General features: G+C 32.3%; 2 protein-coding genes across 2 annotated transcripts; one reads left to right on the plus strand and one right to left on the minus strand.

Annotated features, from left to right (window-relative positions):
* Positions 1-5,051: 5,051 nt before the first annotated feature.
* Positions 5,052-11,412, plus strand: LOC107428850 (protein IQ-DOMAIN 29). The gene is made up of 7 exons (XM_016039441.4): positions 5,052-5,211; positions 5,711-5,843; positions 6,637-6,927; positions 7,923-8,090; positions 8,497-8,577; positions 9,478-10,525; positions 11,058-11,412. The coding sequence occupies exons 2-7, from the start codon at positions 5,760-5,762 to the stop codon at positions 11,087-11,089; spliced, it is 1,704 nt and encodes a 567-aa protein (XP_015894927.3). The 5' UTR covers positions 5,052-5,211; positions 5,711-5,759; the 3' UTR covers positions 11,090-11,412.
* Positions 11,413-11,547: 135 nt separating this feature from the next.
* LOC107428835 (uncharacterized) lies at positions 11,548-14,532 on the minus strand. Its single transcript, XM_016039428.4, has 4 exons — positions 14,344-14,532; positions 13,781-14,223; positions 12,221-12,824; positions 11,548-12,137 (listed from the first exon to the last, which is right to left on the minus strand). Exons 1-4 carry the CDS (start codon positions 14,443-14,445, stop codon positions 11,679-11,681), a joined length of 1,608 nt encoding a protein of 535 aa, XP_015894914.3. The 5' UTR covers positions 14,446-14,532; the 3' UTR covers positions 11,548-11,678.
* Between the last annotated feature and the right edge of the window lie 571 nt (positions 14,533-15,103).

Raw genomic sequence — 15,103 nt, forward strand, 5'->3', positions numbered from 1 at the left:
GGCCAAGTCATAAGGTTGAACCATCAAAATTTCCTTGGAGATATTAGGTTTCAAACCTTAGACAAAAAAATTGAGGAACATAGATTCGGAAACCCCTGTAATTCTAGTCATCAGACCTTCAAATTCAACTCGGTAATGAGAAACCTTGCTAGTTTGGACTAGTTTAGAAATTCGTCCCAATGGATCATCATATATGGAAGCTTCAAACCTCTTACACAGCTCGTGGAGGAAAACCTCCCAACTAGGCAGAGCTCTACCATTCTCCATCCATTGATACCATATAGAAGGTTCGTCGTCTAAGTGAAAAGCCACCACTGCCAATCGCATTGCCAGATCCACTTAGTGTAGGGAAAAAAAATTTTTGATCTTATAGATCCAGTTCTCCACAATCATTCTGTCAAACCGCGGCATATCCACCTTCAAAGTCTTAAGTAGCAAGTTCATGTCCGTCGAAGGAATGTCGGTTATGTTTCGGGAACCCCCTACTGGGATATTGTTAGCACCAACACTGGGCGGAGCTACTATGAACTTTGTCTTCTAGCCGAGATCCCGCCGCATCTGTGACAGCTGAGTAAGGCACTGGTATGTTACCGCTATATACTGTTCCAGTAGCGAAGAAAATTTTACAAGCTGGTCGTCGACATGTTGTTTTAAACTTGCCTCTATGGACTTCATTATTTCTGCAATGTCCTCATTCCTCATGACTCTCTCTCAATGAAAGCACCAATGATATAGAAAAAAGATGATAATTGCACTCTTCGAGTCAGTGCCAAACTCCCTCCAAAAGATTTTTTTTCATTCAAAAACATTCTGATAGAATATTGCCCTGCTGATTATATAGTTGCTTCTCACCAAAATATTCAAAAACAAACAATAGCAAAATAACAAAATTGGAGAACAGAAAATGGTTATGAGCTATGGTTTTTCGAAAAAAATCTCAACGTTGCCTTGGCATAATGAAATCTTTGAGCTAGCATGGTCTCACATGTTTCTTGGCCTCACGAAGCATGCTTGACTCTCCTGTGAGTTTCTTCCAGTTTCCTTCAGCTACCTCTTTGATCCCAGCTTCAAAATGACCCCCTCCTCCACTCGTTTCATCTTTAGTATTAACCTGGGTCTTTTCCACTTTTGCCTCAAATCTAGCTCACTTGCTCATTTGTTCCTGGACTTGGTTGCTCTCCAAAATCACTTTAGCTTTACTATCATAGTCTAGGACCTAGGTTGCTAACAAACAATCATAGTAGTATGAAAAAGTTTTACCCAATTAAATAAATAAGTTACTAATAGCATTACGAAAAGGTTCTATCCAAAAAAGACATGGAATTGTGAGATGAAAATGCATAGAAATTAAAAGAATTCGAATTTTATCGGGGTTGATATTTTACATGATAAAACAATTATTTCTGCCATTTTTCACCTTAAATCCACATAATTTTTCAATTGTTCATTGCTCGATCAAAAAATTAAATAGAATGAGTCAAATGACATGCACGTGATGCTTATATAGGGGTAAGTAAGGTAGTTTCATACTTTCATCTAAGAAAAGAAAAATTGATGATAGAAACCAGGCTCCAAGACCTATAATCCCATCTCAAATCCTCAATTGACCCAATGGATTTCCGGCGACACGTCGAGGTTCACCTATACCAACAAACAGGGACACCGTTTTAGTGATTCAAATCTCGCGGACTGTAGCAGAGAAGCTATGTCTAGGACTGAAGGGCATGAGGACTTGCGGAGGAGGTGGGTTTGCCATTAGCTACCCATGAGTCAAATCGCTTGATAAAATGCAAAGATCAATGTATATAAAGATATCCAAGACCATACGGCTTCAATGATCGAATGCAGGATTGCATGGTTGAACTCGGTGTCCCGCTCACAATAGAACTCAGTTTTCACCAGGTCCATTCCAATTCCATTCCTCAATTATTCAATGATATATATATATATATATATATATATTTTTTTTTTAATATTCTTGACTCATATTTGTTATAATGATTCCCCAATTTTTGAGCCTTATGCTTTTCAAAGTAGTTGTTGTGCTGGTATGTGATTTAATTTTGATGGGTTTCTTCCATTTTGTTTTTTATAGGAATGCTTTGAATTAGACACATAATTCTTATCAATTTTTTATTTTTATTTTTTTTGCTTTTCAATGTTTCAAGTTAGATTTGACGTTACATCAATATGCTAAAGCGATAGCTGATGGAAATATGTATATTTGGATTAGGGTGATTTGTTTGTGTTAAATAATGCTAAATTGGAAGAGATATTCTTGTTTGTAGATTTGGTCAAGGCAATACGAGACAAACACATGAAATTGCAGACTTACTCTTCTTGTTGCTCCATCATCTTCTCTTTCTATCAGCGTATTTTGTTTTTATTAGAAAGTGTGAAATTACCGACTATCACATGCGTGTCATGCGACCCATTTTGTTTTATTTTTTGAGAGAGGGACTAACGATACAAAGATTGCATGAGTATAGGGTGCAAAATATAAAAAAATAAAAATAAATAAATAAATGTAAAATGGCAGCCCTAATAAAATTTGGGATGTCCCTTCAAAGAAATAATCACCCACATTGCACTTTTTGTTTTTATGGTCTATAAAAGAATTAGTGCAACGATTATACCATCGTATACCATGCTATTCATGTATTTTTTTTTTCACCAAAAAAGAATGTAATTTACATTATTTTAAATAAGGAAAAATTCATTTATACTTTTTAAATTTTATCATTATTTCATTTATATTCTATATTTTTTAAATATACAGACTCAATTGTCAATTTCTATTAATTTTTTGATCAATTTAAAAAATTAAATGTCAAGATTGTATTTATACGATGGTATAACCGTATGGAGTTCACAAGTAGGGCTTACAGAGTGCATAGTGAGATACAAATGGGACTTTCCAAAATTGGAATCCATAAAATTGGACTTGTAAAGTAATAGATCAGGTTTGTAACATTTGCTTCATATGCTTTACTTGATGTTGTGCAAGACTATAGATTATTCAGTTTATAAGTTGCAAGTGATAGTTGTAATTATACGATATTACTTTACCTTACACCTTATATAAATTACTTTCCTGAATTCATCAATTGACTAGAATTGATTATTTCATTTAGTATGATGATAGCAAATATAAATGCATTTGAAGGAATTTAAGTGAAGAGCTACCTACTTAAGTTGATTAGGAACCTCTCTATTTTTATGGAAATGGAGAATCTTAATTGAAGCATTTTATGCCACATCATATGATATTAATCTAATGGTTAGAATTAAATCTAATCATTTTACATAACATGAAGCAATTTTCTAAACTTCTATTAACTTTAAAATGACATTAGTTTCCGTTATTACTTTAAAAATTATATACATACTTTTCAAATAGAAAACCATATCAATAATATTGTTATTCTTTCTTCCAAATCAAATATTGTTATAACTATTTGGCCCAAAAAAAATAAAATAAATAGAAAATATAATAACTGATATATAAACGCAAGCTATATAAATTAAAGAATATAAACTACCACAATGAAATGTTTAGGATTTACATTAACCTTTTCAATAATTCAAACAACTTCGTAGTTTTTTTCAGAAAAAAAGGTGGTAAAAAAAGATTTTGATTTACAGTTTCTGGTGGCTTCTTGATTTAGAAATTTATCCACATATATATATAGATAAATATATATTTTAAATTTATCCATATGTATAGAAATACTTTTGTATTTAATATTTATTTAGAAAATATTCATATTTAAATTAACCAAGAGCTTTACAAAAATAAATTATAAATATAAAAACTATTAACTATATGACTTATTTCCTAAAACTATTCAAATTATTAACGATGATAATGCAATGGTTCAAAATTATTCAAAACATATAATATTATATTATTTATCTAATTAGAGATTCTCCATTTCCGTAAAAGCGGAGAGAATCCTGGTTCACTTCAACCACATTATAAATAATCATTCAATTCTTATCATCATCATAGTATTGAAAAACAATATAAAAGTTATCAACTTGGAAAGCCTTCCTACAAAAATCACATAAATGTTGTAAATTCCTAGTGGAACTATCATACTCCCCAATCACCCAATTATGCCTCATCATCACCTCTTCACAACAAAAGATGTTCCTTGAAGGTCTCGAAAAAGTAGCAATTGATGATTATGGCTTCTATTTTTCCTAAAAATATTTATCATATAGGTTATTCTAAAATTGAAGAATATTTCCCTTAGTTATTTTTTCATTGATTTATTTCTTGAAAGTAAAATTATTGCTTATAATTTTTGAATTTAACAGAACACAATATGGTTTAGGTCATACCACGTTTTTTTTTTTTTTTGGTTTTTTTTCTTTTTTTCTTTTTCGTTATGTCATACTACATTAAATGGATTTCTATATGGGTTTTTTTTTTTTTTTGCATTAATACCCTTTTGATTTTTCCTTTTATATAAATTTACGCTTATGTCTTTAAGTTTGTTTTTTGTTATTAATACTTTTTGAACTTCATAAATGCATCTCAATTTATATATATATATATATATATATTTATTTACACTTTTAAGTGTTGAAAAAAATATTTATTTTAATCGACTCAAATTAATTTGCATTCCATCTATTCTTTTAAGAGTATCTTAATAATTAAGGATACATGATATATAAACTTTTTAAAAACATTTTCATTTCTATTTCAAAGAGTTTTATTTCATTTTCACAATTTCAAATAGGTTTTATAAATTAAAAAAATTAAAATAAAAAAAATTATTTAACTCTCTAAATATAAAAAACAAACCTAATCTCTATATAAAATTTTTAATAAACTCAATTATTAATATACAATTTTTTATACATAATTTTAATTAATTTATTTAAAAATTATCGAATCATAAATATCAAAATTTTAATAAAAAAATTTGATAATTCTGTATTTTTTTAAAAAATATATATATGTATATATATATATATTATTATTATTATTTTTTTCCTGTTTTCCATAAATAAACAAAATAAATGACTCTGGTACCTGAGTAAAATAAACACGAAAACTTGTTATTTACCTAAAATTTTCAGGTACTATAATAAACACACTCCCTTCAGGTACTCAGTAGCAGAGCACAGCACAAGTCACAGGAATTCGCTGAAATCTCTCTACAGTCTATACCCACCGCTTCTTCTTCTTCATTTATGGTATATCTTTTTTACTTCCGCTTTTCCTATTTTTCTCATTATTTTTTTTTTCTATATTTTTCTTTAGCTTTCTTCTTCATCGCATTCTTCGAGCTCCTGAAATTTTATTTTATTTTATTTTTTTGTGGGGTTTGTTTTTGCTTGTTAATGCTTTAGATCCAATGCACTTTGTTTCTCAACTCAACCGCTCCGTTTGATATTTTTTTCAATTTTCTTTTTAAAATCACATTTGGTTCTAGGCAGCAGCGGATCTTTTACTTCATTTCACTGTTTTTTTTTTTTTTTCCCCGTTTATTTTTGTTGTTTGAAGCTTGAAATTGGTTTTTGTCGGATATTCGACCCATTTCGACTCTAGGGTTTGTAACTTTAAATTTAAATATGGAAACCATTTTTTTTTTTTTAAGGGTTTTGTGATTCTGTTTTTATTCAAATTAACAGCTTTTGCTTGGTAATTTTTTATCGATATATCATCACGGGTCCTTGGTGTTTGCTGATGCAGTTGTGAAAGTTCTGAGGTTTTTGCAGTGGTCAGATTTAAAGTTAATGCTATGGGAAAATCCCCGGGAAAATGGATCAAAAACTTGCTTCTTGGGAAGAAATCATCAAAGTCCAATTATTCAAAGAGAAGAGAGGTATTAGGTTTATGTATGGTTGTGATATTCTGTTATCGAGGAACAATTTGGTCTTCAGGAGGACAGTATAAACCTGGACTTTGTCTCCTTAGGCTTGCACATATCTTTTTCGTTTGCTTCATTGAAATTATTAATCAATAGTCTGGTCTTAGATTTTATGGTGAAAATATAGTGGAATGTTCAAATAATTTGCATGCATTATCTTACCATTTATTTTCCAAACAATATGTAGTACAATACTGGTGTTTGCCTTGAGGTAGAAGAACGGATATCCTAAACCGGGAATTTCTGCCTCAGATATTTGCATACTAAGTAGTGGGACTTGTTTAAGGGACTTCCTAGCTTGGCTACAACTTGACATGTTACTATGTTGTAAAGCATATTTCTCGTATGGGCTAAGTGTATGCATACCTAACCTGTTTGCTTAATGTTGACTATCCTAGTTGTACTTGAATGGCTTTTACATCAATGTGGTTGTTCGGGAGACTAATTAAATGCATTATCATTGTTGCATATGAAGAAAGTAAATACAAAGCAGAAAGGAAATTTTGAACTGGGCATAAAATAGTTATTTGCGATGGGAACTCACCCTCTTTAAATTGTTTCTAATTTTAAGGGTTTACATTTAGTAGTAGTAGTAGATGGATTTGAAAGTGGAAACTCAAATTCTCATGCCTAGTCATTTGTGTAAAATCAATTTCATTTTGTTGAATTTTGGCTTCATTTTCATACTTGTAGTTGAAGTTAGAAGTTTCACTTTTGATTCATATTCATTCTAATACTTTTTGCACAGAAATCTGCGAATAAAGAGGATGAATCAGCATTTTCTAAGTTATCTGTCTCTGACATTACTGTGGATGCTCCATCTATTGCTCCACCATTGATTGGAACTGTTGCTGATAATAAAGGGGAATTAGATAATGGAGTGGCTGCCAAATTACCAAACAATGGACCTGTTCTTTCTGATGCAAAGGAAGATGGTAAGGAGCAAGCTATTATCAGCTCGGCATCAACTGAAGATCCAGACCAAATCAAGCTAGAGAAAGCTGCCACAAAGGCACAGGCTGCTTTTAGAGGTTATGTGGTACTTACCTGAAACTCTGGACGGTGAGCTGTGTATATGTTTCGTCTTTTAAATATCCAACTATTTTCCTAAATCCAAACCCTAAACCCTTAACACTGAATCCAGAGGGGGAAAAAAAAATTATCAAGCTCCGAGGCCTAAACCCTAAACCCTGAACACTGAATCCAAAACCCTCAAGCTAACTCCTACATTCTAAAAATTAATCGCTTCATCCTTATGCAAATTTCTGAAACTTTTTTCTATTTTATAGAAGTAATAGAAGATTGTACAATGTACTTAACTTCACTCTTGCATAACCATTAAAAATTTGCTAAGCTTTCCTGATAATTTTTATTTTGAACTTGATTGTTTCTTTTAGAAGAAAGAAGCATATATAGAGACAAACTGGGAAAAAGCTATTGGGGCTTATGACATATCATGGCTTGAATGATGAATTATTAAGTGGCTCCCATTCACAGGCATCTATGTTCAATTCTTTCATTGTTTTCTAAGAAGGAAACCTTCTACACTGAAATGACTTATCCCCTTGCTAGTGGTAAGTTATAGGTTTCTAAAGGACTGTTATATAAGAATGTTAATTAAGGACACAGATAATAATTTGCTCAAAATCCAGAGTAAATATGACACTAACTCTCAGTTTGGTCCTACGTCTGGTTCATTTTGTTACTAAAAATGGAGGAGGAAACTCAGTACCAAATGCTTGGCAATCCCTGATAGAGCTTATCTATGATTTTGTGCCGAACCTGGTAAATGAGCAAATAGGTGGTCTTTAGGGAAATGTTAAACAAAAGTTTTTCCTTTAAGTGTGAAGAGGCTTTTCCCATTGTTTTTTATATTTTTATATTTTATATTTTTATCTTTTTTATCATCACCTAAACCTTGTTTTCCTGAATTTATTTTTCGGTAATTGATAACTACTTTACGTGATTAAATGTTCTACTTTTGTTTTGGCAAGATAATTGATGTTTACTAATGTCACCATAATATCTTTGAAGGCTCGCCGGGCATTTCGAACCCTTAAGAGCATCATAAGACTGCAAGCTCTTGTTCGTGGTCACTTGGTTAGAAGACAAGCTGTATCCACGTTATGCTGTATACGGGGAATTATTAAATTTCAGGCACTAGTTCGTGGTCGTAAGGTGGCACTAGTTCGTGGTCGTAAGGTGAAGTTCTTCTATTGGAATTGGTGTGCATCCAATGAAATTTGAGATAACCTTCGAAATTCATTTATGCAGCAAATGTGGAATATAATTATTTCATGTCAAAAGATTTTTACTGTTATTGATAATATCACTAAATCAAAATAATCAGTTGGCAAGTTTAAATATTTTGATGAGATGTATGTAAATTATGTCATATAATCAGATTGTTAATTTAAAATGTTTATAAGATATATGTATCCTACAAAATTGTATGATATATATATATATATATTTTTTTTTTTGGTGAATAAATTGTGTAATAGCTGATTGCTGCATGTCCTACTTTCAGTCTAGTTTTGTTTTTTGATTTTTGTTTTTTTTTTTTTTTTTAATATAAATTATATTTTGACATTTATTGATGCACCAGGATGCTAAATGTTCAAAGTCTCCTGGACTAAGTACATCTACTCAGATGGAGAGGCTGTCTAGAAATATTTTTGTTCACAAGGTGAGGTTCTTTTTGGTACTGCCTTAAATATGCTTGTCTTGGATTCATTTATAAGGCCATTTGTGGAAACATACTGAAATTATTTTAAGTTTATTACATAGTACAAGGCTCATAATTATACTGGATTTTACTTACAATCAAAGGAGGGTAGATCTTTGAAATTTCTGAGAACATAGTGCTAGTGTTTAGCTCCTGAACATAGGGGAATTTCGGGTACACATGGTTTTTTATTTTTTATTTTTTAATAAATAATTTTTTAATTTTTTTTCTAAAATTTCTTTAAAACTAATACAAGGTTAAATTGCATACAACATGCTAACAGGTTATTAAATTCAGATATTAGAATTTTTCCATACCCTACCAGTTTTATTTTGGACACAAGCATGATTTGTAAGTTAATCGGTTTAATTTGTAATCGGTTTAATTAGTTTATAATTTTGTAAGTTGCCATTGTTTTCTCTAACTTAGCCAATTACCACTTTATCCTAATATGATATGAAAGAACATATTGGTGCTCTTTTCTTCTTCTTCTTCTTCTCTATTTTTCCCCCCTTAATTCTTTTATCTTTGTTTAAATCACAGATTCCATTTTTTTTTTTTTTAAGGGTAAATAAATCATAGATTCGGTAAATAGGAAAGGTGCACAAATTATGTATCACTATGAAAAAATCATATTTGGAAATGGCATTTGTATATTTGAGCCTAAATATACAGGATTTGCAAGTTATACTGTTATAGTACTTAAAACCAGTTCTGATGTTCTAGTAATACTGGTTTTGGTATTGTCTTTTGAGAGGAAGAAAGATGTATTATATTATATATTGATCTGTATATACCTCTTTATATGCTATTATGGATGGTCCAACTGAGCATGTGAGTGTTAATTTTTATTACTTTCAGCTTCTTGCATCATTGCCTACTGCGATTCCTCTACGTCTCCAGTATGCTTCAGAGGAACCTAATGCTGCCTTGCAGTGGCTAGAGCGTTGGACCAGATCTCGCTTTTGGGAACCTCTCTCACAATCAAAGAATCTCTCACAACCAAAGAAGAATCTTAACTCAAAGTCTCGAACAAAGCATGAGAGCTTTCAAATGGGAGAAGCTGAACAAGGTAGGTCAAAAAGAAGTGTAAAGAGAACATCTGTGGCCAATGTTGAAAATGGATCAGTTTGTTCAACTTTAGATTCTCAAAAACATAAATGCAATTTGAGGAAAGTTACCAGTCACTCAGTTAATTCTGGTCAGGAGCATCCACAAAATGAGAGTGAGAAAGTTAAGCGTAAGTTGAGAAAAGCTCCTGATCTCACAAAAGAGTTTTCTGATCATTCAGTGGTTAATAATGGAAAACTAAAACTTAGTATGAGGAAATCATCAGGCTCTGGTGCCCCTGATGTTTTGGAGCAGTGCACTAGTGATTCTGCCAAAAAATTAGAAGATTTGGGAGTGGCATTTTCAAAGCAATCTGAAATTGAAAAGAGTGTGGTACTTCCAACAGCAGATGATCCAGTTGATAAGTTACATTGTCATCCTTCTTTTGATTTGCAGCCTATAGAGAGCAATTGTAAAACTGATGATGTTCAGGGGATAAATCAGGAGTTAAGCTCTAAGGATGATTGTATTGGCAATGAGAACCAGAAAACAAGCCAGAGAAGAGCTTCTTTACCCGCAAAATTTGATCATCAAGAAAGTGGTTTGCATAACACACCCACAGTACCGAGCTATATGGCACCAACTGAATCTGCAAAAGCTAAGCTGAGGGGACAAGGCTCCCCGAGGTTTTCCTGGGATGTGGTTGAGAAGAATGCTGCAAACAGACGACATTCTTTGTCTTCCTCCACCAATAGCAAGCTGAGTTCTCTATCACCTCGAGCACAGAGACTGGTTCAAACAACTGGTAGAGGATTCATCAAAAGTGACAGATCTTTGTCATCTTGTAGAGATGGTGGTGGTAAGAACTAAGAAGTGAACTTGATTCCTTAATATTGCTCTCTCTTGTGCCCTGTTCTTATGTCTTTGGCCCAGGAATGAGGCAAACGCCACGTGGTCATGTTTATCCCACATAAACCTTCTTCCTCTTTCTTTCTTTTTTTTTTTTTTTAAAAAATTTTTTTTTTAATTTATTTTTATTATATATATATATATATACAAGGGAAAATTTAAACTGTGTTTTTGACAATAAAATTAATGCTCTCATCATCACCAGATAACGAAGAAGATTCCAAGCCATCTATACACCGTGTATGACATCCTATTATATTTTAGTATTTCAGTAGCTGATATTGAACCTGTTTTTATAAGCTGCCTCTTTTACCCCAAACTGCTGAAACGTTTTTGCTTGACTTGGAGGTTAGCTAATTTTGAAAAAGAAAATTAGATTTGTATTGTGTGCAATGCAATATTAGAATTTTACTATTTTTGTTTATACTAATTTGTAAATTATGGTTTCTGATTGTTCATATTTTGGATAATGGTCATTACAGATAAGGTGATTCAACCAGAGTGGAGGAGGTGATCTACAAAACCTACTATTCTGAGGAAATATCTCGAGGGAATTTCAACTCAGCTGCAGGTTCTTTGGATCATGTTGTCGTTATTAGGTATAAATTGTAGGACCAGTGTGTCTTCTTAATAGGTACATGCATTTATGTCTGAGTGTTTGGATTGGTATCTTTTAGGCTTCAGCTGTATAATTTTCCTTCTTTTTTCTTTTTTCCTTTTTATTTTTATTTTTATTTTTTTGTTCAAGCTTTTATCATACAGAAAATGTGAGAAAGGCTTTAAGTTTATACTCTGAGATATCAAGTTATACAGTTTCATTTCATTTCTTACTGGAAATTGATATCTGAATCTTATTCTTTCTGGGTTTATGACATGCCCTATTTCTGAATAGAATCTCTTTTAGGGTTTGATCCCATCACAATAATTTTGGGAAGTTATGCTTGTTTTTATCCCATCACGATAATTTTGCTGCTAGATGAGGTAAATATGTCATTAAGTCTGTTACAATGATCTTATTTCATTGAGCTTCTGTGGGAGATGTTTTTGCACCTCTCCTGAAGCTTATAGTTGTTGACAATTCTTTGCTATAACTAGCATGTCTCTCATGCAACACAGAAAGCGAAAAGCGAAGTTCCTGGAGTCCAAGTAGGGTGGAACTTTGCCAGGCCGACTGAATATCCATTTCCGAGGTAAATGCACCCATAACCGGCTGAAACACCTCCATAAACAGTAGCACCAGTATTATTTGACCATAAAATCTTTCCGCTGTTTGCATCCATGGCATATATTGGACCATTAGAAGCTACAGACCCAGCAAAAACAACACCATTTGCAACAGTGACTGGTCCCATGGCTTTGTCATCGCTTGGATTAGCCGTTGACCACAAAATATTCCCTGAATTTGCATCAAGAGCAACCCATGCGCCTGCGGTTGTTGTCAAGTTCGATGGGGCAAGGGTAAACTTCTCTTCATTGCTGTTTGCTATGTTCGTATACACCCTTTTCCCATCTGTTGCTGCACCCCATATCCCTCCTCCTTCCTTTCCGCCAGGTCCTGCCAACTGCGATATTCAGTTAGTTTATAGAAACAAATACAAGAAAAAACGAAAATTAGCAGAGTGCTCAAATTCGCTAACAACATTACTTTAGACCAAACAATATCTCCATTATCACGGTCGAGAGCCCAAGCAAAGCCACTCTTTTGAACAGCTACCGCAATGTCTCGTCTCCTTCCGTTACGATGTGTGGTAAGCAACATAGGTGCCTCTCCAAAATCAGCATCCAAATTGGGGCCAGGAGGACACTCAGGGTTATTTGGAATTAAACAAACAAAATAAAATACATCATAGCCACCCAATTGCCTGGACCATATGATCTTCCCTGAATCAATATCAACCGCTAAGATTGAATTGAAATGGACATCTGGCTCAATGCATTGATCAGGATGGTTTGGTTTTCCTGTTTGATTGTTCTGTTCTTCTTGGCATCTTAGAACTTCTGGTGGGGCTATGTAGAGGTTCCCAGTTCCTACATAAACATGTCTTCTGGATATATCGATGGCTGGACTGCTTCCCCATATTGCAGCTCCAGCGTAACCTCCTAATTTTCCACCATTGTCGGGAAGCATAAAAGTTTGCCAAAGAATTGCACCGGTCCTGACATTTAGCTTTACTAGACTGCCTCGGAATGTGCAACATTGTTTAGCTGGTAATGTTACTTCCAGTGATGAAACACCCACATAGAATGCCCTTTCAAAAAAAAAAAAAAAAAAAAGGTTAAAAAGCAGATTTTAAGGCTATGTTTTGTGGAAAGAAAAAGTGGAAGGTAGGAAAGAAAGAGGGATAAGTAGAGGGGTGGAAAGTCATTTGCTTGTGTGGTAAGAGACGGAGGGATAAACAAGGGATGAATGTTAAATCCATCGTAATCCCTTTGAAGGATGGAAATATTTGGTGTTTAATAAAATGTGCGTAACTATTATCAAATCCCTTTCAAATTGAGTGTAACAATAGTACTGTTTGAGGTACCAAATTATTTACCAAATTATATGTGAGTACTAATTAGTAGATGAAATATTATTTAAATAATCTATAATTGAATAAGTGAGAACTTTCAAATGAATAAATGAAACAACATAATAATTCAATTAAATACTACCACACCATTTAGCATATTATTTGATAAACAATTTGAGATTTTTAAGATTATTCATTAAGAAAATAAAAACTAATGACCAAATTTTTTGTTTTTTTCCTTCATTTTCATCCAGACTGAATATAATACTAAATAATTTAAATTTAATTTTTTCCTTCTCACTTCCATCCATACTGAATAAGAAAGATGTGTGAATTAAATTTTTTGTCATCCTTCCATTTATACATTCTTTCTACCCTAACCGGTATATATATTTTTTAATTAACATCCATGTTGGAATATCAAATCAATTATTTTCTTGGTCAATGATTTTAAATTAGAATTCTTTAGTCCAATATGATAATAATATAGATAAAAGTCATGTTAAATACTTTTCATCTTCATATACCAAATAAAAGCTAAAAGAGTTGGTGATTGGAATCATTAATTTGCTTTAACATGAAAAAGAAAAAAAAGTTTTGTTAGATCCTATTGATGATCGTTTACTAACTATGATAAATAGTATTTTCTTATTAAAAAGAAAAAGAAAGAAATTAAGACGGATTAGTTTTACCCCAAGTAGACAGTTCCAGAGCAAGTTATGATGACTCTAGGACGAGGGTCAATTTGTCTCAACCAAACCAACCTCCCATTTGATCTAGCCACAGCGATGACAACAGCAGGTCCATATATTCCAACGATCAACAAGTCAGCAGCTACCGCTGGTGTTGTTCTGGAGACGGTGACATTGACCGTGATCCCCGTGCCAGTTAGTCCAGTTAGCTCAGTGAGATTCTGCTTCCATATGAGAGCACCATTGAAGGCATTCACTGCGTATAAGTTTCCATTCCATGATGGAAAATAGATCACTCCATCTGCTACTGAAGGGGTTGCTGAAATATCTTTACCAGCAAAGAATTTCCATCGTAGTCGCAAGTTCGATACGCTTCGTGGGTTGATTCGAACTTCTCCATTTGCGTTCCTTGTATTTCTTAAATCACTCCCGTGGTTTGGCCACTTCAACCATATAGGATATAGCACATATAAAACAAAATATAGAGAGACAGTTATATATATGTATAATAAAGTATTTTTGGAAGTTATTAGTTAGTTCGATAGGCATGAAATATTTCTTACGATATTTGCAAGTGTATTATCAAGAGAAGTGAGTAAACAAAGCAGTATGACGACTATGATGTTGAAGGTGATAACATGCTTCTGTGTCTTCCCACAAGCCATGGCTAGTCCTTAATTAGTGGTTAAAGAGGAGCCTTTGTGGCTTCAGGTTTATTTCTTGTATGCAAAAATTTATATGAAATCCATATGATCTTGTAGTTGCAGATTCATAAAAGTTTATTCATTATATTGTGTTTTTATATGTAGATATATATATATATATATATATTTTTTTTTTTGAATTTTAAATTAGATCTATTTTATTTTATTAACTTTAAATAAGATTTATTTTTTTTTTATTAAACTAAAGTTCATTTTTAATAATCATTGGATCATGTCAAATGTTAGGATTTAAAATTTAAAAAAATAATCAAGTAGTAAAATACTAAAATTCTATTTAAGAAAAATAAACTCTATCAAGATCCAATAATTAATAAATATAAATTTAAATCTTAAATTTTAATACAATCCAAATGCTGAAAAAGAAAAATCTCATGTTAATCTTCATATTAAAGATTTTATTTGAGCTGGATTATGTATATATTTTTATCTAAATTTGATTTTTCTTTTTTGTCAATTTAGTTCAATTATGCAAGCTTTTTTTAGTAAATCTGGCAAAATTAGTTAAATGTTGTGTTATGAGGAAAGTTATTTGTGGCTATTCACAACGATGACGGAGGTATAGGTGGGCGAAATTTTTTAATCAGACACGCTACTCAAA

This window comes from Ziziphus jujuba, chromosome 12 (genome assembly GCF_031755915.1).
Source record: "Ziziphus jujuba cultivar Dongzao chromosome 12, ASM3175591v1".
Lineage (NCBI taxonomy): Eukaryota > Viridiplantae > Streptophyta > Magnoliopsida > Rosales > Rhamnaceae > Ziziphus > Ziziphus jujuba.

What these genes read in the sequence shown, in the direction of transcription:
- LOC107428850 (XM_016039441.4), top strand. Translation starts at nt 5,760, where the DNA reads ATGGGAAAATCCCCGGGAAAATGGATCAAAAACTTGCTTCTTGGGAAG. An exon ending in ATTATTCAAAGAGAAGAGAG is followed by an intron (nt 5,844 to 6,636) that starts GTATTAGGTTTA and finishes CTTTTTGCACAG; the next exon opens with AAATCTGCGAATAAAGAGGA. An exon ending in ATCTTGTAGAGATGGTGGTG is followed by an intron (nt 10,526 to 11,057) that starts GTAAGAACTAAG and finishes TGGTCATTACAG; the next exon opens with ATAAGGTGATTCAACCAGAG.
- LOC107428835 (XM_016039428.4), bottom strand. Translation starts at nt 14,445, where the DNA reads ATGGCTTGTGGGAAGACACAGAAGCATGTTATCACCTTCAACATCATA. An exon ending in ATAATACACTTGCAAATATC is followed by an intron (nt 14,224 to 14,343) that starts GTAAGAAATATT and finishes ATATGGTTGAAG; the next exon opens with TGGCCAAACCACGGGAGTGA. An exon ending in TCTGGAACTGTCTACTTGGG is followed by an intron (nt 12,825 to 13,780) that starts GTAAAACTAATC and finishes TTTTTTTGAAAG; the next exon opens with GGCATTCTATGTGGGTGTTT.